The sequence below is a fragment of the Chiloscyllium punctatum genome, chromosome 4 (genome assembly GCF_047496795.1).
Source record: "Chiloscyllium punctatum isolate Juve2018m chromosome 4, sChiPun1.3, whole genome shotgun sequence".
In the NCBI taxonomy this organism is placed as follows: Eukaryota; Metazoa; Chordata; class Chondrichthyes; order Orectolobiformes; family Hemiscylliidae; genus Chiloscyllium; species Chiloscyllium punctatum.
Window position 1 is genome coordinate 97,429,470 of NC_092742.1, and position 21,941 is coordinate 97,451,410.

At 41.5% G+C, this 21,941-nt stretch overlaps 1 protein-coding gene across 3 annotated transcripts in view; it reads right to left on the reverse strand.

Annotated features, from left to right (window-relative positions):
* The window catches only part of LOC140476557 (calpain-3-like), a 109,072-nt gene that overhangs the window by 23,273 nt on the left and 63,858 nt on the right, over positions 1-21,941 (reverse strand). The window contains exons 7-15 of one of the 3 annotated variants that reach the window (XM_072569341.1): positions 17,772-17,909; positions 14,808-14,891; positions 14,122-14,207; positions 12,797-12,874; positions 10,516-10,676; positions 9,326-9,495; positions 4,994-5,005; positions 3,901-4,109; positions 724-760 (exon numbers count right to left, since the gene is read on the reverse strand). In XM_072569341.1, coding sequence (XP_072425442.1) covers positions 724-760; positions 3,901-4,109; positions 4,994-5,005; positions 9,326-9,495; positions 10,516-10,676; positions 12,797-12,874; positions 14,122-14,207; positions 14,808-14,891; positions 17,772-17,909 — 975 coding nt within the window. Of the gene's footprint in view, positions 1-723; positions 761-3,900; positions 4,110-4,958; positions 5,006-9,325; positions 9,496-10,515; positions 10,677-12,796; positions 12,875-14,121; positions 14,208-14,807; positions 14,892-17,771; positions 17,910-21,941 lie in introns of those variants that run through there. The other 2 variants (XM_072569342.1, XM_072569343.1) reach the window with 2 other exon arrangements.

The following is a 21,941-nucleotide window of genomic DNA, read 5'->3' on the forward strand; positions in this document are numbered from 1 at the left end:
GCTGTGAGGGAGCAGTGCTAACCACTGAGCCACCATGCCACCCTACCGTGCCTTTGGCATTCAATGTCAAGTCAAGCTTCCACATAAGCTACAGATTGTAAGAATAACTCAGCCTCACCCACTTTGTGTTTCTCAACCCCAGGTACAACATTTACATTTTCCGATGGCTTTGTCGAGTGGGACTGAGCAATCATGTTGATGTTCCATTGGCTTATCCTGAGCCATTGTTGCAGAAACAAATGTGACAAAGAATCCTCACAGCCAGTAAACAGAGGGAATTCTGATCCATCAGTTCGGGCTGTATTCTAACCAAATTCAAGAAATGGTAGCACCATTTTAATCGGTTTGCTACAGAGCACCCTATTCAGCACAGAGAGGAAATAAAGGAGAGTTGCTGTTCAGGAACATAACATACTTGACAAGCAAATAAGCCATTCAAAGATACATTCCTCAGGCTTCTCCCATTCAACTTCACTGCTGTCATTTCAGAAAAGGTTTGGTGGAAACCACATTGCCATTCATAAACAGTGGAGCAAGAAACACCCCCACAGCATTTTCTGGTTACAAGACCAAATTTTAAAAAAGGGTGTTGAATTTATCAAATGTGATCTTTTGGGATCAAAGGGTACACTGGAAGAGTTCTTGGAAAACCAGAATACATAAAATGTCACAATAAATATCTGCTAAAGCAAAAAGATGAACACAATTAAAGATGGTACAAACCTCAGGGTTGTCATCTACGATGTGGCTCTCAGTTTCCCTGAAATTAATAAATTACGTATACAGTTATTGTCAAAAATAAAACCTTTACATCTAAATTCTTCAAGCCATAAGTTGCAGTTAACTTCAATGTCCCAAGAAGGCATGGTGGGTTTGGCTGGGATTTATACACAAATGCAGGATCTGGATTGGCAGGAATGGATAAATAATTGTGCGCTGCCAACATCTGTGTCAGTTCACCTATCATCCCAATCTTGATTCATTTTCATTGTCATGGTGGGCAGCCAGCAGAGACCAATTATTGATAACAGTGGGCCTCCATTCCTGCCAATAGGGATTTATAATCAGCAATACAGGTGGCCCACAGTGGACTGGATCATGTCTATAACAACTTGACAGGCTCAGGGTGTGAAATGGGGGGGGGGGGGGGGGGGGGTGATGAGTGATGAGTCACATAACATTCCATCCAAACCATAATGGCTGGATGTCCCATGATGATCCTGGATTAGTGGGGCTGGGAAAGCACAGAAGTTCAGGCAGCATCCAAGGAGCAGCGAAATCGACGTTTCAGGCAAAAGCCCTTCATCAGGAATAAAGGCAGTGAGCCTGAAGCATGGAGAGATAAGCTAGAGGAGGGTGGGGGTGGGGAGAAAGTAGCATAGAGTACAATGAGTGAGTGGGGGAGGGGATGAAGGTGATAGGTCAGGGAGGAGAGGGTGGAGTGGATAGGTGGAAAAGGAGATAGGCAGATAGGACAAGTCCGGACAAGTCATGGGGACAGTGCTGAGCTGGAAGTTTGGAACTAGGGTGAGGTGGGGGAAGGGGAAATGAGGAAACTGTTGAAGTCCACATTGATGCCCTGGGGTTGAAATGTTCCGAGGCGGAAGATGAGGCGTTCTTCCTCCAGGCGTCTGGTGGTGAGGGAGCGGTGGTGAAGGAGGCCCAGGACCTCCATGTCCTCGGCAGAGTGGGAGGGGGAGTTGAAATGTTGGGCCACAGGGCGGTGTGGTTGATTGGTGCGGGTGTCCCGGAGATGTTCCCTAAAGCACTCTGCTAGGAGGCGCCCAATCTCCCCAATGTAGAGGAAACCACATCGGGAGCAACGGATACAATAAATGATATTACTGGATGTGCAAGTAAAATATTGATGGATGTGGAAGGCTCCTTCAGGGCCTTGGCTAGAGGTGAGGGAGGAGGTGTGGGCGCAGGTTTTACAGTTCCTGTGGTGGCAGGGGAAAGTGCCAGGATGGGAGGGTGGGTTGTAGGGGGGTGTGGACTTGACCAGGTAGTCACGGAGGGAACGGTCTTTGTGGAAGGTGGAAAGGGGTGGGGAGGGAAATATATCCCTGGTGGTGGGGTCTTTTTGGAGGTGGTGGAAATGTCGGCGGATGATTTGGTTTATGCAAAGGTTGGTAGGGTGGGAGCGTTCTGTCCTTGGTACGGTTGGAGGGTTGGGGTCTGAGGGCGGAGGTGCAGGATGTGGACAAGATGCATTGGAGGGCATCTTTAACCACTTGGGAAGGGAAATTGCGGTCTCTAAAGAAGGAGGCCATCTGGTGTGTTCTGTGGTGGAACTGGTCCTCCTGGGAGCAGATACAGCGGAGGCGGAGGAATTGGGAATATGGGATAGCATTTTTGCAAGAGGTGGGGTGGGAAGAGGTGTAATCCAGGTAGCTGTGGGAGTCGGTGGTTTGTAAAAAATGTCAGTGTCAAGTCGGTCGTCATTAATGGAGATGGAGAGGTCCAGGAAGGGGAGGGAGGTGTCAGAGATGGTCCAGGTAAATTTAAGGTCAGGGTGGAATGTGTTGGTGAAGTTGATGAATTGCTCAACCTCCTCGCGGGAGCACGAGGTGGCGCCAATGCAGTCATCAATGTAGCGGAGGAAGAGGTGGGGAGTGGTGCTGGTGTAATTAAGGAAGATTAACTGCTCTACATAGCCAACAAAGAGACAGGCATAGCTGGGGCCCATACGTGTGCCCATGGCTACCCCTTTGGTCTGGAGGAAGTGGGAGGATTCAAAGGAGAAATTGTTAAGGGTGAGGACCAGTTCGGCCAAGCGAATGAGAGTGTCGGTGTAAGGGTACTGTTGGGGATGTCTGGAGAGGAAAAAACGGAGGGCTTGGAGGCCCTGGTCATGGTGGATGGAGGTATAGAGGGATTGGATATCCACTGATACTCTCATTTGTTTGGTCGAACTGGTCCTCACCCTTAACAATTTAATAATAATTCTGGGACTATCTTGAGACAAGTTGAGAATAATTCTGGCGATATGTAACTTAAGTTTTCACCATGGGGGCACATAGTGTCAAAGACAAAACTTAGGGCAATTTAAATTTGTGATTACGAAATACTGTATCACATTTCTTAGAAACTCTTTAATCCACTTAACAAAAGATAGACCTTTTTATTACTCAGTTGTGAGTGTCTCTGACTAGGCCACCATTTATTGATTTATTAATGTCAAAAGGGCAGTTAAGAGGCAACCACTCATGGCTATGGGTCTACGGTCACATTAACTCCAACTGCGTAAGGAAGGCAGATTTCTTTCTCTGAAGACATTAGTGAACTAGATGGCTTTTTAACAACAATCATCAGCTGCCACCATTAGGCAAGCTTTTTAATTCCATCTTTTTACTGAATTCAAATTTCAATGTCTGATATGGTTGAATTCAAATCCATGTCCCCAGAGCGTTAACCTGAGCCTCTGGATTACTAACCTCGTGACAATACTACTTGGCTCCTGCCTTTCACATAGTGAAGCACAAAGTCTGATTTTATATTGCAGACACTGCACCTAATCTATACACTACAAAACTGCTCAAGTAACAGAAAGGAGAACCATTAGTTGATAATTTTCTTCAGATGGTGCTGACCAGTGAAGGAATGTTTGCCAGGGGATATTGGGAAAAGTCCTTGCTCTCTTTCTGAACATGACAAGTATCACTCTTCTATTGCAGGCCAATGATTCAGGTGAGTGAACTGCTGACAAGACATTCTCTTTGTAACACACTGTTTACAGAGTCGAGAGTGTGGCGCTGAAAAAGCACAGCAGGTCAGGCAGCATCCGAGGAGCAGGAGAATTGACGTTTTGAGCATAAGCCCTTCATCAGGAATAGGTGTTGTTTACAGAGTCACAGACTAACTATGGTGTAGGAACATGCCCAGTGAGAGCTGACTTACTCTGACAGGTTTGGTTTTTCTGAGAAGACCCTCAGGACGAATTCCCCTTCTTGGTGAGGATCATATGTTGAAGGGACAATGACATATTCCCCTGGGGGAAGGCTGAAACGTTGCGATACCTCACGCAGGTTGATATATGACTTAGACCTGCACTTAGACGCCCGGTAGAGGAAGAAATCTTTGGGAAGGTGTTGTTTATTGCCTTGCATCTAGAAAAAAGAAACAAGTGAATAACTCTGGAAGGAATAAGAAGTCCAGTTCACAGGAATAGTTAGGATTCCAATACAATCCCCATTCAATCCATCCCACCCAAAAACACATTGCAAATGCCTGAAGAAATTGGCCAATCAAGCATGCATTTCGGTATTTATCTCTATTAAAGATTCTTCTTAGTTTTATCTCCTTAAAATTATATCTGGCAGCATTTCAATAGCCCACGGGTTGCTCTATTTCTGGTGCAGACATTTAAATTGTTAAATATACCACTACTCATAAGGCCTTCTCTAAATATCCTGAATTGAGCCCATTTATCTGTTTATGATAGTCATTCCTCAATCCAATATACATTATTGTCCATTTATCACAGCTTAATTTCATTTTGTTCATATCTGAGCAATTATATTAGTACTCTAAAACTTATTTCATATTTTTTGCTGTACCTTCTGATGCTAGAGCTATCCAAATGTACGTTTTATATTTGTTTGTACAAATGATGTGTTTATAAAATTATTGCTTCACATGATATAAGATTACAAAGCAGGATTTCTCCAGACGCTTGTATGAAGAAATTAACAGAAAATAGTCACTAAAATTAAAACATAATTTCCAAGGATGGTTAGCTAACGTCAACTAGGCTGCAAATGACAAAAAGCACAACCATTTTAGAAAAGGCAACACAGCAAGAAAGAGCTAACCAGGCACAGCAAACCAGGAACTGCAAACAAGACAAGAGAAAACAAGTCACAGAAAATATGTTAAAGCAAATATTCACAACTAATGTTACAACAAGGGGAGTGTCATTAAAATAAAATGGCAAACAATGCATTAAAACATGTTACCCCAATCCATGACTATCATCTGATTGCTCATTTACCTCTTTGGGCACCTTTACAAAGAAAAGAAAAAATGTCAAACGAATCAACTCCACACAAGTCAAAATTTGCACACACTAAGGTTAATTGACAAGTTATTATCCATATGTGTGTGTGTGTGCGCGCGCGCGTGCGTGCGTGTGTTGGGGGAGGGGGGGGGAATCTGTACATGTGTGGTTGCAAGGAAAAACTGCCCTGAGTCTCTACACTTGATCAACGCCCAGTGACTCAGTTACAAAAAACACGCATGGACTGACAAGTGAGAACAAAATCAACTGAGCTGTGATTTCCTCATCCCAAAGTGAATTGGCCTCTCTTATCACGTTAAGAGTAGAGGGGGTTGATCAGATCAGGTTGAAGTTCTGGGGTAGTTGGTTTAGAATGGGAGTGGTCATGTTGGAAAGTAGTCAGGTCAAGGTAGGAGGTTGTCAGTTTATGTTGGGAATAATCAGGAAATGGTCACATAGAGGGTGGAGAGTGTCTGGAATGGGCTGCCAGAAATAGTGGTCGAAGCAAGTACAATGTTGTCATTTAAGATGCATTTAGACAGGTACATGGACCTGGAGGGATATGGACCAAATGCAAGCAAGTGGGGTTTGTGTAATTCTGAAAACTGGGCAGCAAGGGCAAGTTGGGCCAAAGAGCCTGTTTCCATGCAATAGACCTTGATGACTCTCTGAAATAAAACCTCCGTCTAACCTGCAATAAACCTGGGCCAGTCTGATCCTCCTGAGGTCCTAAGTCTATATTATAGATCAGTGCTTTCTTATCTGAAGCATGTTTCCAATTATATTTTGTGAACAGAATATTTTGGTTTAGGTTTCTTTATAGTTTAAGGACCATGGTTTTTTTTTTAAGTTGTGGACTGAAGTGAGAAAGAACTGTGTTAAAACTAGTGTTTTAGAAGGATGGCTGCAAGCTTTGAAATGAAAGTAACTTGACATCCATGGCAAACATATCATACATAACTCTTAGAGCATACAGTAATTAAAGTAGTTGTAGACAAACAAGAGCTGAGGATGCTACTAGGTGGCAATAGAAGTTGATTGATCTATGGACTGGTGACCAGTTACAAATGATAAGGGCTTTTTCCTTGCCAAAACCACATGATTGGTTCTCAGCTAACTAAACTGCTTGAAGCTGGATGCAAGTTACAAAGAAGGGATTTGAACTCCACAAGCTCAGAAGCTGTCTCTCTGTTCTCTGCAGTCAAAATTCACTTTACTTCTGAAGAAAACCAGTTAATGTTTCCTTCAACGTTTTCTGCAGGCTATAATTGATAAATCGAAGACAGTTTACAAGTGAACCAGCCATCCCATGCCTCTTACAAACCAGTGGAAATATTTGGTGGAAGCCAGGAAGAAACTTTCAGATCAGCAAGAACAAAATCAACCATAAAAACAAAGAACTACAGATGCAAAAACAGAAATTGCTGGAGAACTCAGCAGGTCTGGCAGCATTTGTAGGAAGAAAGCAGAGTTAGCATTTCATGTCTTCATTTTCCTTCCCATGTCTCCGTAACTCTTGGTCCCTAAGTAAAACAAAAATATTTCTACCTCAGCCTTGAATATATTCAATGAGCCAGTCTTCACTACTCACTGTGGAAGAAAATTCAAAAGATCTGAGAGAAGAAATTCTGCCTCATCTCCCTCTTATCTCCTTATTTTCAAACTGTGTCCTTTTGAGTGGCAACACCCTCACACTGTTTAACCTGCTAAGCCCATTTAGAATGTTATGATTCAAAAGGATGACCACTCAAAATTCCTCACTCCAGTAAGTAACAGCCCTGCCTGCTCGGCTTTTTGTAATAAGAAATTCCCTTCATCCCAGGAATCAACTAGTGAACCTTCTCTGAATTGCTTCCAATGCAATTATATCCCACCTCAAATAAGGATAGAGCAGATGTGGAAAGAATGTTTCCACTAGTAGAGAGATTAGGAACATGTGCACAGCTTCACAGTGAAGGGACGACCCCTTAGAACTGAGATGAGGAGGAATTTCTTCAGGCAGAGGATGGTGAATCTGTGGAACTCATTACTGCTGAAGGCTGTGGAGGCCAAGTCATTGAGTGTATTTAATACAGAGAGAGATAGGTTCTTGATTACCATAGGGACCAAGGCAGGAGAATGGGGTTGAGAAACGTATCAGCCATGATCAAATGGCAGAGCAGACTCAATGGTCCGAATGTCTGGGTTCTGCTCCTATACCTGTGGTCTTAAGGGGAGCAAAGTTGTAAACAATACTCAAGGTGTGGTCTCACTAAGGTGTTGCACAGCTGAAGTGAGACCTCCTTTTATATTCCATCCTCCTTATGTTGTAGTTTGTAGGACCTTGCTGTCTGGCAAATATGCTGCTGTTTTTCAAATTACAATAGAGACTGCACTTCAAAAATATTTCAGTGGTTATTCACAACTCTTTGAGGTTATGAAAGATTAAATATAAATGCAATTCTTTTGATAACAGCACATTTTAATCTATGAGAACAGCCACTACCTTCCTCATTCTGCCTGAAATTTAATGAACAATGTTAAATATTTACCAGGTTGATGCAGTGGCATAATACTAGAGTCATAGAGACAGGCCTGTTGGCCCAAACTAGTCCATGCTGACCATAATGTCCATCCATGCTAACCCCATTTCCCTGTACTTTGTCCATATCCTTCTAAACCTTTCCTATCCATGCATTTGTCCAAACATTCAAATGTTGTTAACATACCCGCCTCAACCACTTCCTCTGGCAACTCATTCCATATGCGTACCAACTTCTGTATAAAACAGTGCCCCTCAGGTTCCCTTTGATTCTTTCCACTCTAACCTTAAACCGGTGCCCTCTAGTCCTTGATTCCCCAATCTTAGGAAAAAGACTGACTGCATTCATCCTATCCATTCACCATCTTATACACCTCTATAAGGTCCCCCCCGCAGTCTCCTATGCTCTGAAGAAAAAAGTCCTAGTTTATCCAACCTTCCCCTATAAATCAGATCATTGAGTCCTGGCAACATCCTTGTAAATTTCTTCTGCACTCTTTCCAGTTTAATAACATCCTTCCTATACAAAGGTGACCAAAATTGAACACAATACTCCAAATGTGGCCTCACCAACATCCTGTACAACTGCAACATAACTTCTCAACTTCTATACTCAATGCCCTGACTGATGAAAGCCAGTGATGCCAGAAGCCTTCCTCACTGTCCACGATACCGCCTACTTTATTGTCATCTACAAACTTACTAATCATGCCTTGTATATTCTCATCCAAATCATTGATATAGATAACAAACACAATTGGTACAACACTGACCCCTGAGGCACTCCACTAGTCATAGGCCTCCAGTCCAATAAGCATCCTTCCCCTATTACCCTCTGCTTCCTACCATCAAGCCAATTGTGTATCCAATTTGCCACTTCTCCCTGGATTCCATGCAATCGAACCTTCTAGAGCAGCCCACTATGTGGAACCTTATCAAAAACCTTATAGAAATCCATACAGACGACATCTACTGCCCTGCTCTCATCAACCTTCCTGGTCACTTCGTCAAAGAACTCATAATAAATTTGTGAGGTATGGTCTCCCACACATAAAGCCATACTGACTACTCCTAATCAAACCCTGTCTTTCCAAATGCATGTATATCGTATCTCTTAGAATCTTCTCAAATAACATACGTACCACACATGTTAGGACTTACTGGTCAACAGTTCCCATGTTTTTCTTTGCAGCCTTTCTCGAATAAGTGCATAACATTCACTAACCTCCAGTCTTCTGGGACCTCACCTGTGACTAACGATAATGCAAACATATCAGCCAGGACCCCTGCAATTTCTTCTCTAGCCTCATGCTATATCTTGGATATATCTGGTCATACATTCTAATACATCCAACACATCCCCTATTGTGATATGGAGTGTTCCCAAGATATCAGCAAGTTCCCAAGTCTTCATATCTTTCTCAACAGTAAACACAGTAGAAATATTCATTAAGGGCCTCGTCCACCTCCTGCAGTTCTACACATATATGTCCACTTTGGTCCTTGAGGGGTCACATTCTCTCTCTAGTTATTCTTTTTCTTTAAATATACTCAAAGACCATCTTAGGATTCACCCTAATCTTCTCAGTCAAGATTATCTAGTGCCCCCTTTTCATTCTCCTAATTTCCTTCTTCAGTAAACTCCTGAATCCCTTATTTACCTCCAAGGATTCCCTTGATCTCAGCTGCATTTACCTGAGCCATGCCTCCTTTTTTTTCGGTCAAAGCTTCAATATCTCGTCATCCTAGTTTTGCTCTGTCAACCTACCTCTGAATACTATATGAATATCCCAAACAGTATCTACCTCATAAATAGCAAATCCAATGGTATGGAAGTTGACACCCATCCTGCGTTCCTTCCGCCGATTCTTTTGCATTAGAGCAACAACAAATGTGCAGAGGACCTCGGCAACTTCAGGATCATCATCCTCCTCACAGAGTTTCAGTCGGTACTGAGGATTCGTCCAGAATGTGTCTTAAAAGAAAGAACAGTATGTGCATTTATAAAATCATCAACAGCATGGATAGGACGACTAGCCTATTTTCATTTTCCTAGAGTGGAGGTGTCAAAAACTAGAGGACACAGGTTTAAGGTGAGAGGGGAAAGGTATATAAGGGTCCCAAGAGGCAACTTTTTCACACAGAGGGTGGTGTGTGCATAGAACAAGCTGCCAGAGAAGATGGTGGAAACAGATATAATTACAACATTTAAATGGCATCTGGATGGGTATATGAATTGGAAGGGTTTAGAAGGATATGGGCCAAATGCTGGCAAATGGGACTAGATCAGCTTAGGATGTCTGGTTGGCACGAACTGAAGTGTCTCTTTCAGTGCTGTATGATTGCATAACTCACTAACAGGCGGGAAAGAGATTGGTCTATGGCTGATCTGTACTTGCAGTGTCTAAAACTAAAGAGAAAAAAGGAAACGAAGGGATAGGAAGCAATAGTAAGCTGAAAGAAAGGGGAGAGTCGACACAACTAGAGAAGACCAAGAAAAAGAAAACAGTAAAAGAAAATAAATGAAAAAAGGGCATAAACATATTGAGAGAACAAAAGAAGAAGAAACACAAAGAACAAACTCTAAGAGTATGGGAGAAAGACGCCAAAAGTAAAAAGCAATAAACCTGGTAATTTATGAGCAGACACAAAAACAAATCCATGAACACTTTAGACTGCTATAAAACCAAGTATTTTCAGGAGTGGAACAGGTTACAGCCACCCAGGTGGGGGTAACAAGTGCCTCCAGCACATATTTGATTCTGACTAGCGTCTGAAATAAACGGATGAATGATCATTGTTTATCATTGCTATGAAGTTCAATAGCAAGATGAATGCCTTCTAAATATGGCTGCAGCATCTTATCAGGATAACCAAAGTTGGGCAATAAATGCTCTCTTGGTCACACCACATCTTAAAATGAAATGGAAGAAGTGATAGATAGATGGAAGAAGAGAAGAGGCAACTATTGATAACAGAAAACATTCAGACCGACCTGGATAATTACGGCAGCCCCCAGCTGAACAGCCTTTTACCCATCGTCCTTCATTGATAGATACTGTCCATTTATGGAGCTTGTCATCACCCAGTGTATCTGGTGTCAGGTTACAAATCTCCAGCTTTGTGAAATTCCTCTTAAAATCATCAAAAGACATCCTGCATATAGCATAATGAAGAAACTATCACAAAGACATGGTTTCTGATCTTTTAGTTACTATGTACAGTTCACAATGTTTTAATGATAACATGAGAAGTAGAGAACATTACTGTCTCCAACTAAACAGATCAGAACTTCCCAAGACTCAAGACTCCCTAAACATTCCCCAATGGAAATTATATATCAGAGGAGGTGGAGGCCCAGTTTAACTTCTTGGTGAACTCATCTATATTCATCACCTTTGACATCAGTCTTCTCTTCTATATCCAAGTAGCTATATCACACATACCTGATTAATAATAATCAGGGAACAGAACTTGAGTTTAAAGCAAGACAGGACCAGCCAAAGTGGGATCATGGCCAGGGTCTCTAATGGAGGGTTAACATGAAGGCAGGTGAAGCATGATGGAGGGAGGCTCAGCAGGTAGGTCCAGGAGGAGGACAGAATGGTTAAAGGTAATAAGAAATAAGGCAAAAGATCAAAGACTCTAGATAGGGTGGTAGTCAGATATTCTAAGGTGTTTAGATGAAGGAACTGGGTAATGTTAACAGCAATTAATATTAAGGGTCAAAGGCAATGTGAGGAAGCTTGAGAGTAAGCGGGGACAGGGGTGTGGAGGTGGATGAGTTCCAGCTACAGTGTCACTGAATTAGTGTCAATTCTCCTGCTCCTTGGATGCTGCCTGACCTGCTGCGCTTTTCCAGCAACACATTTTCAGCACTAATCAATACAATTTGATTCACAACACTCTGAGGGCCAGACCATAACAGCAGTTAGCCTCAGGGTTATTATATGGTTTATATTGATAACAGCCATCTGTAATTGTAAATCAGAATGGGTATCACTCCCTTATGGTTCAAGTTATCTGTAACCACTAGAAAAGAATTATGCAAGGTATGTTTATTTCCCAAGGTGTTCTCATGATTTTAAGGAAATCCCAACTGTCACATCTAATTAAGGTCTCTGTCCATGTGTAAGGTTGGATCTTATTGACAAAAGCTATTCCTTCAGAGTGGCTCATGATACCAATGGGTTATCCCCATAGCCTTGCAAAGTTGAATTACAATACAGTAGAAGGATTGACAAGGGAAATCACAGACCAGAACATAATATTGCTCAAAATGTGAGTCTGATGCCGTTAGCAGTCTGCACAGATTTACAATATGTGCCACAGAGATGTTCAGGATTGACATTGTCAGCTATAACTTGCATAACATGGCACTATAAATGGAAGAAAATTTGCCTCTGATGGGAATGATAGGGAGGAATATGAGGAGGAAATTAGTGATTTCATGACAGTTCTTGTTGGCCATGAATAGATTGTTTTGATCACAAGCATCTACCTGACCACCATTTCCTTGTTTGCAAACCTTTGCCTACTCTGATTGTGTCTTGACCTCTGGAACTGTATCATTCACCATGTCCTCTACTCCCTAGAAGACCAAGTGGAGTGGACTTGGCCACACAGGACATAAAGAGATGGCAATGACACTCACATTTTCAAAGTCATAATTTCACTACTTGCTTGTATCAGTGACCTTGGCCAATCTCCTTAGTGTGTCATTTATGGAGAGGTCTTCAGATGCTGCATGTTCAACCATTCTGTGCTGCCTTTAAAGTACAAATTGTGCCACATACTACATCTATTAAAGACTGACCTCCAACATGTCACATTATTGCCTACACAGGTAAGCTGTCCCTCAGTTCTCTTTGTTTAGCAATATCTGCCACACATGATGCATAACAGTGCAATATACAAGCTGAGGTGGATGCCCCAACAAATGCACATAATGCATAAAATAGTCTAATGAACAAAATATATTGTGATATATTGTACGTACGTATTATATACATATCCTAACAGGATCTCAGCACTTGTTCCATAATACAAATTTTTTGTATGCCTTGGTGTGACGTCAGCAGCTGATGAGGCAGACTGCTGAGAATAATCTGTCTATTGTATTATTGCACGTGGGAATTGTGCTCAGCTCACATACTTGTAGCTTGCAATGTGATTGGGTGCATGGCAGTTCCTGACATGTAAACAAAAATGGCAATCACTTCTTGTCCTGTTAGGAGCAAAGCTCTGCCTTTTAAATTAAATGGTTTTATCCTCACCAGAACTCTCCATCTTCTTTCATTTGATGCTGAAGTCGTTGCTTTTGTGTCTTCTCAATCTCAGACCACTCCCGGGCCCTGGAACAGAAAAGAAATTCGATCATCAAGCCGGGAAAAGCCATAAACTCAAGAAATCACCGTGTCCACCGCATGCTGTTGAAATGGGAACTAGGAGCTGCCATGTAATGTTGCACGTTCCATGTTAACTCTGGGCAAATATCATTCATGGACTGACGGTGATTGCTTCAAAACCAAGAAAGAGCATCATTGATGAGCCAGATCATGGCTTTCTCCAAATAGGATACACCTGGATTTTTCAACATATGTAATAGGCACTTGACAGCCTTTCCCTTCCCTAGTCAAGGGATATAATGGCAAATATAGTGGCAAAAACTAATCACGACTGCCCGACAAATAGGATTTGTAACCTTATGTTACCAATACTACTCAAAAGAGTTATTTGTTTTTTCTTACATGATCTGAGGTCAAAAAGCACGCGCTGCATTATCTAGTTTTGAGTATTAATCACAGATACTCCAAATACAGTACATTGTACTCACATATACTCGTAGGATTTCTTTAGCTAATACTAATAGATACTTTCAGATTATTTTAAATTGACGGATATTTTCAAATCTTGTTCAATATTAATTTCAAATCCAATAAAAATATCAAGTCCTGTTTAATTATTACTCAAAACTGCATGTTATATAGATCTTTTGAATAGGTTGTGTTGCTGAATCAATTGCAGCTCTCAATTTAGCTCTTCTATACCTATCCCAAACTGGAAGAACAGGAGTACCATATGTGTTGTACAGCACTTGGGCAGGACCTTCCATTTTTACCAGATACTCCAATGGTCAGATAATTTGTGCAGACTAGAATTTTGCGTCAGAACCCTGTAGACTCCCTGAAGCAGTTGACATTGTGAGAATTGCCATGGAAATTGAAACTTCCACAAATCCCCTGTACATCAAACCCTCTGAAAAAGCTATTAAAAGTTGCAGAATTCTGATTCAATTAAGCTTAGTAGCCACTGCAACTTCTAGGAGCTGTTAAACCCTTGAATGAGTGATAGGAAAAGAGGAAAGATGGTGTTTTTTAAGGGATGATTTACAATTATGGAGTAAAGTTGTAACATGCATGACTTTAGGGAGGAAGATCCAGAAAGGTCTAAGGTAACTCAAATCACCGAAGATGAAGGGGATGGGGGCTAAAAGGTGTGGAGAGACAAAAGTATATCTGGAACTGGAGGAAGATAGAGGCAATCCGAAGCAAAAGTCCAAAGTAGCATTTTTCTGAATGACTTCAAAGAAAATATATACTTATCACTCCAGGATCCATTCCACTCCACAGCTCCCCATGGATTCCTCAAACGCAGCAACTTCACATTCTGACCCTTATAAGAGACCTTTTGGCAAAATTGTTGTTTATGGAAGAAAGACCAGAGACAAACACAGATGAATAAATATAAACATACAAACCTGCATTGTACACTGTAGCCATTTCCTCTCTAATCAATCTCTTTAACCCAGTGGACCACCAGTAATCCTTTGCTATATCCCTATATTCCGTTGTTATTTTTTCCTGCATCCTAGCATTCCCTCACCATTAATCTCTGCACTCCGGTATCCTGATGTAAGCACTGAATGTGTTCCAATATATTATTCCTAATATCACATTGATTTCCCTCAATTACTCCATGTATCACAATATTCCCTGTAATCACTCTCTGTAACCCCACTATCCCTGTATGTCACTTTTCACAATTCAATGCATCCTTCAACCATTCCTGCACCACAATATTCCCTATAATCACTCCCTGTTATTTGAGTATCCCCCATTTCACTCTCTGTACCCAGTGACTCCCTTCAGTCACTTCCTGTGTGTCTCTGGAATTCCCTCACAAATCATTCCATGGTCTTCTTCTCCTACTACCCTTGTGTGAACCTTCCTATGATATATATTCTGCTCATTTTCATGTCAAATGACTGAAAGTTTGAAAACTTACTTCATCCACATTGGTTACAGAATAGGCGTGTCCTCTGACCAAACCGCTGGCTGTTCGTGTTTCAAACTGCTGAGGTACAAAAGACTGTGAAAACAGGAGAGTCAGTCAGACTGTGCTCATGGTGTGGCACTGACACCTAGCTTCCTCAGAGAAAGGGCAATATAATCTTTCTGCACTGCGACACAGCTCATTGCTCCCCTGCGTCATTTCTAGGTTATGACAGAAATCCAGTCAAAGCTGCCTATTCTTATCAAGATTGGGTTTCCTTCCTCCCCAATACCCCAACTCCCCAAGGAGCTTATCCAATAAGTTGTTAAGTGTACCATGCCAGGAGAGCTGGTATTTTGCTCCTTCCCTGATACTGTGAGATAATGTCAACTGTGACAGATCAAGCTACTCCCTTTTATTCTCTGAGCCCGAGTTGATAACAGGAAATGTTAGTCAGTTTTCCTGACTTACAGTGCGACTTGACGACGATATGTATTAGGTCAGGAAAGGAATGAGCAGTTTTGAAATATTCCAGCCGCTTAACAACTAGTCATCGTTCACAGTCTAGGTTCAAATATAAAACAATCACTGAGGCAGATTCCTGGACAGCAGTCAAGGCTCAAACACCCATACCCTAACTGTTAATACTGTTAGACCTGTCTCCCAGCTACCAACATCGAATGACTTATATTGCAATGTGAATCAATGTGGAGGCAGAAGGAAAGTGGAGGGGAAAACATTTTTCTCTATCCCCACCTAGTTCCGCAACCCCCATGCCCCACCCACTGCCAAACCTCTACACCCTGTGCTGTAGGAAACAAGCTCAAACCAATCATTTGTCTGCACTGAACTGCTGTGTGAGCACACAGTACTCAGACACAGCCTCACAGAAGCTCAGTGATTTGCGCCAAACTGACTGCATGCAAAAAGCAACAAGCCTTGTGCTGACATGCAGGTATTCCCATTCTTCAGCAGGAGATTCAGGGAATGCATGCTCATCACCCTACTATCCACCACACCATCTCTCTCAAATTCCTATTTTATAACAAGCACTTTAATCGAATGGCTGATAGAGTTTAAACTTACCACAAATATTTCAGGACAGCTATGAGCTGTAAAATGGCAACTAGGTACAGATAGATACAAATACAGCATCACATTAGCATCTTTAGCTGTATTTTGGTTATGCAAGGACTGTACCTTTTCATTTTTCTGTATTTTTTATTGTAGACTGAAATGGGAAAATGACTGTTTTAGAAGGCAAGGACTGTTGAAGCAAGCAACCTGAAACGCATTGTAAGCATTAGTTGTACAGCTGCTTGTTCAAATAGTGGGAAAGTCTAGAGCCAAGGGGTGTGTACAAATGAAGCTTCAGCCACCAACAAGTAGCCCATTGGTCTGTGGACTGGTGAACAGTTATCAACGACAAAGAACTTTTGCCTTCCACCGGTTATATGATTGGCTCCCAGGTAGCAGAACATCTTGGAGATGTGAGTGTTTGGGGAGAAGGAGCCTTTCTAAACGGAAGGAGCTGTCCTTTTCACTGCAATAAAAACATCACGAAGCCTGAAGATAGCCAGTTTATTTTCTCTCAGCAGTTGCTGGAAACCTTTTAGCCAGTAAGTCAGAGACTTTACAGCTGTGAACCAACTCTTCTGTGTCTCCTGCAAAGAAAGTCCTGAGAATGGATAATCTCAGCAGACTCTGTGGACAGGGACAATGGAAATGTGTTCCCAGGCTTTCCCTCCACCCATAACACCCATTCTTCAGTTTGTATGTGTGTAGAAGGGACGTTTATAAGGGAGTTATAGTTTTAATTACTTGATATATGTTAACAGTTCATAATTGTTTACCTGTAATTAGAATAAATAGTAATGCTTGTTAAGTGCAGAAACCTGGTCCATGTTTTCTGTCAATGTGGATGTAGAACATGAGTAAATTGGAGAGTTCTGCACACTTTATAAAATCTTAAGCTTTTATGACAACTGTAAGGGGCTTGACTTCTGGTAAACTACCCAGTATTATGCCAGTGGGGCATAGTGATGTGCATGTGCATTCTGCCAGATTAGCTCAGGACAGCACAGAACTCAAGCTGCCATCTGACAGAGTTGGAGGCCTCTGCTGTCATGCTTCTTGTAGTTGCTCTAAGCCCAGTCATGAGAAACACACATTCAAAATGGGGGCAAAATAATGCTAGACTGACAGGAATAAAGGGGTTCTATTGTCCAGTGCGAGTTAGAAAACACTTTTAATTTGGATTCATCAGACACCAATCGAATGTACATCAATCAGCATCAGCACAGTATTTCAGCATTCCAACTCAGAATGCTCCCTTTCATAAAATTCACAGTGATTTCAAATGCTACTACCTTCATCTAACTATGCAATCAAGACCTAGTCAGGAATTTTAGTTTCGCAAATTTGTAAATCAAATATTTTAAGCATAACCACAGTTGAGATGTAAACAGTAGTGACGATGCTTGCTCTGTAACATCGTGGGGTTCTTGGAATAAAATATTCACAAGGATTCCCCCAAGTTCCAAACATAGTTGAAACACTTCTCCACCAAACTTCTACAAAAATTATATCACCAGATTTGGACAACTCTAGAAGAAACTTATTTCTTGTTTATTCGGGTAAGGGTAACTCACTGTGTAACTGTAAAGTTCCTGTTTATTCATTAGGGTAAGATTAACTATGTTATTATATGACTTCATATTCAATCGTGTAGATTTACTCACTGTTTCACTGTCCTGGTCATTCAGGAAAATTAGTCAATTATTTTAATCAACTTGCTTCGACTCTTATGACATACATCGAGGGCATATAGGGCTCGAACCTGGACCTTCTGGCCCAGACTTTACCACAGCGCCACAACAGCCTGACAGCAATGTTAGTCATGCCAATTAAACAAATGCATTGTACGGATAGTAATTAATTGCTTCAAATCACAATTGCCTCATTTGCCATACAAACCCTGACAGGAAAGTCATCAAAATTCTTGATCTGATCATCAACTTTGGCCTTAGATCCATCTGCAGCGAATAAACAGCGAGACAGAAACCTCTGGATCTGTGCTTCTTGCATAAAACCAGTCCCATGAAATATACTTTCCTGGAATATCAGACAGCACCACAATGAGTGGTAAGGAACGGAGAAAGCGGGAAAAACAACAGGAGACAGACAGAGATGGGAGAGAGAGATACAAAAAGCAAAAGAATGATAGAGAGAGTGAGACAAAATGTGAAAGAAAAGCACATAAGAGCATGAGAGATAAAAATAAGAATGCAATGGAAAGATAACTGATTTGAAATGGATAAACTAGTACAGATAGGATTTATTTTAGTTACTATAACAAACCCAGAATGTCTGGGCAGTAATATTTACTTTTCTTTCATGGAATGTGGACATCAGTGGTAAAGTCAACATTCTGATGTCCAGAAAACAACAAATGCTGGAAATCACAGCAGGTCAGGGAGCATCCATGGAGCGAGAGCAAGCTAATGTTTTAAGTCTAGATGACTCTTCATCAGAGGTGAAGCAAAGTGTGAAGGGGGAACATTTATGCAATAGTTTGGGGGAGTGGTGGTGGGGCAAGTAGGGGTGTAGGGTGCTGGTGGAGAAAAGATGTTAGCAGTTTACATTAAGAGATCAGAATGTGAGAATGGCAGAATATTGGTATGTCTCCTGCCAGGCTTCAAAGAATGGGAAGTGGGGCGGGGGAGGGGAGCACATGATAACAAGCTAAAAGAAATGGTTCACAATTTAAAGATGTTGAACTCAGTGTTAAGTGGGGAAGTCTGTAAAGTTCCCAGCCTGAAGATGAGATGTTGTTCCTCCAGTTTCACTGGTACATTGCAGCAAGCCGAAGACAGTCATGTGGGCATGCAAGCAGGAGACTGTGCTAAAATGACCGGCTACTGGAAGGTTGGGGTCCTGCTTGTGCACAGACTGGAGGTGTTCCACAAAGCAGTCACCTGTTTTGGTTTCTCCAATGTAGAGTAGGCTCCATTGGATGCAGCGAACACAATACACAGATTGGAGGGGTTACAGGTGAAATGTTGTTTCATCTGGAAAGACTGTTTTGGCACTTGAACGGTAAGCAGGGATAAAGTGAAGAGGCAAGTGTTACATGGGAAGGTGCTGTGGAGCTGTGGGGGGAGGGAGTGTGGGATTGAGGTTATGGGTTGGTGTTGGTGGCTGTGGAATGGGCTAGAGTGTCCCGGAGGGAAAGATCCCTGCCAAATGCATCCCATTTACAGTGTATATATCGCTGGTCAATGGTAACCCCCAAAATGTTGATAGTAGGAGTTTAAGTGATGTTAATGCCTTTGAATTTAAGAACAGGTGGTTAGGTTCTCTCATGATAGAAATGCAAATTGACTGACACAAATATTACAAATGTTTAACTGCCCAAGCCTGAATCTTGACAAAGTCCTCCTGTACATAAACACAGAATATTTCACTGTCTGAAGCATAAGATTCAAAGAGAAAGATGATGGCAAGCCACATAGTCATAGCAAAGAAGACTTCACTGCAGTGAGACAGAAACCAAATGAGTAACTTGGAATTGGGTCAATGAGGGAATTCGGAGCAGAGGGGGTAAGACATGTTTTAATTAAGATATACTGCAAGTAATAAAGCTCCAGAGTAAAAGGTGAGGTGTAGAAGAATGAGGAGTGGATCAAGAGGACGACTGGCACAGCAAGTCATCACAGCATGATGTCACAAGTGCAGGGAAAGATGGTGATTGGTAGTAGGTTGATTAGTCAGTATTTCAGATCTTTAAAGTGAAAGTTAGCATTTAGTTTGTCATTATTCTCAAGAAATGTTTTCAGTTTCTCTGAGAAATACTTTGTCAGGTTTTTATAGTAAGTTCACACTTATTCTATGGGTAACAAATAGATTTTAGAATTACAGGATGGCATATCAGAGGACTAAGTGAAATATATATCCTAAGGGATGTGTGAAATCAAAGACATATATGTCCCAGACAAACACACCTACAGGAAATGTCACCAGGTGCACAGGCTTGAACTCCTAGTTTTGGAATCTGAGCAATGGCTGGAGACACTTGTACCTGTAGGGAGGTGATCACATTGCAGATTAGAAGCGTATGGGGAGAGGGGGAATGGGTGATTACTAGGCAGTCTAAGAGAATCAGGCAAGGTAGTGCAGTGTTCCCTTGACTTTATCATGCTTGCTAAATGATATTTCCTCAGGGAAATGCAGCCAGATCTAAGTCCATGGCACCATGGGCAACTCAGCTGTAAAAGGGAGGAGACAGCAGAAAGGAAGAGCAAACATTTTTGGATTTTCATAGTCAGGGGATCAGACACATGTTTCTGTGGCAGAAAATGTGACTCCGGAATGGAGTGTTGCCTTCTGGTGCCAATTTCAAGGATATCTGGATTGTAAGACATCCTTTTGGGGGAAGCAGATCACCCAAAAGTCATGGTCCACATTGGTACCAATGACATAAGCATGAAAAAGGATGAGATCCTGAAGGCATTTTTCAGGGAGTTAGGAAGGAAATGTAAAATGAGGTATTGCAGAGCATTTATCTCAGGATTGCTCCTAGTGCCACCTCCATGTCAATTTAAGAACAGGAGGATTGTCTGATTGAATACATGGTGGGAGAACTGATATAGGAGAGAAGGCCTTGGATTTCTGAAGACTGTGGCCAATTCTGGGTAGGTAGGACCTGGACAAGCTGGATGGGTTACACCTTAAGAGGACTGGGGCAAATAAACTTGCAGTGAGATTTGCTAGTACTGTTGGGGTGGGTTTAAAATACCTTGTCAGGAAATATGAAATTGGAACGAAGTAAAGTTGGCAACAGGAAGTTGTAAAACAGAGATCAGAAGACAGAAAAAAGAAAGCTAAGTATTGAGTACGTTTCAAAGGCAGAATGATGTCAAAAAGATAGAGTTAAGGGCACTCTACCTAAATGCGCGCAACATTCACTACAAGGTAGATGATCTAGAAATATATGGTTATGATCTAATTGCCATTACTGAGATATGGCTGCATGGTGACCAGGACTTTGAACTGAATATTCAAAAATATTCCACATTTAGGAAAGATGGGCAAGAAAGAAAAGAAGGTGAAGTTGAAATTATAATAAGTACATTGGTACATTAGGAAGGGATGATCTCAGGTCAGAAGAACAATGCGTGCGATGTGTTTGACCTGAATTAAGGTGCAGGAAGGGACAGCACATTGACTGGAGTTATTCATAGGCCACCAAATAGTAGTGGTAATATGGGGCATGGTATTACTCAGGAGATAAGAGAAGCACTTGGCATGGGCAGCACTGTTATCATGGGTAATTTCAATTTGCACATAGACTGGGTAAACCAACTGAGCACTAAAGTTGTGGAAGATGGGTGTCTGGAGGCTTTCCGGAGCAATATATTGAGGTGCCAACTAGTAGACTTGGTATTTTGTATCAAACACAACAGAATGAGAAAAGGGCTAATTAACAATCTTGTTGTAAAAGAACCTTTAGGGATGAGTGATCACAATATGATATAATTCTATATTATGTTTCAAAATGAGCTAGTTTATTCTGAAACAGGGGTGTGAAATTTAAATAAGGGAAATTTGAAGGCATGAGGCACAAATTGAGTTGGATGGTTTGGGAAAATATATTAGAAGGCATGACTGTCCTGAGGCAACAGAATAACCTTTAAAGAACCATTACATAACTTACAGTAACTATAAATTCCATCAAGGTGCAAAAATTCCAAAGGATCAACAGAGTAAGTTCAACATTGCATAAGACCAAAAGAAGAGAAAAGATATAGTTTCCAAAATATAGCAGTAATTCTGAGGATTGGGAGATTTTAGAATACAGCAAAGGAGGGCAAGGAAACTGATTAAGAGAGAATAGAGAGTGAATGCAATCTAGCAAATAGACAAAAAATGGACTGTAAAGACTTCTATGGGTTCATAAAAGGAAACTTTTGTCAAAAAAAACTTACAGGCAGAGTCAGGAGAGCTTATAATGGTAATAGTAAAATGGCAAAGAAGCTAAAGGGCATGGATAGGTTGAAAAATCAAGAACATTTCCCCATGGTAGGTGGAGTCAAAACTAGATGGCACAGATTTAAGGTGGGGGGGGGGGGTGCGGGGAAAGATTTA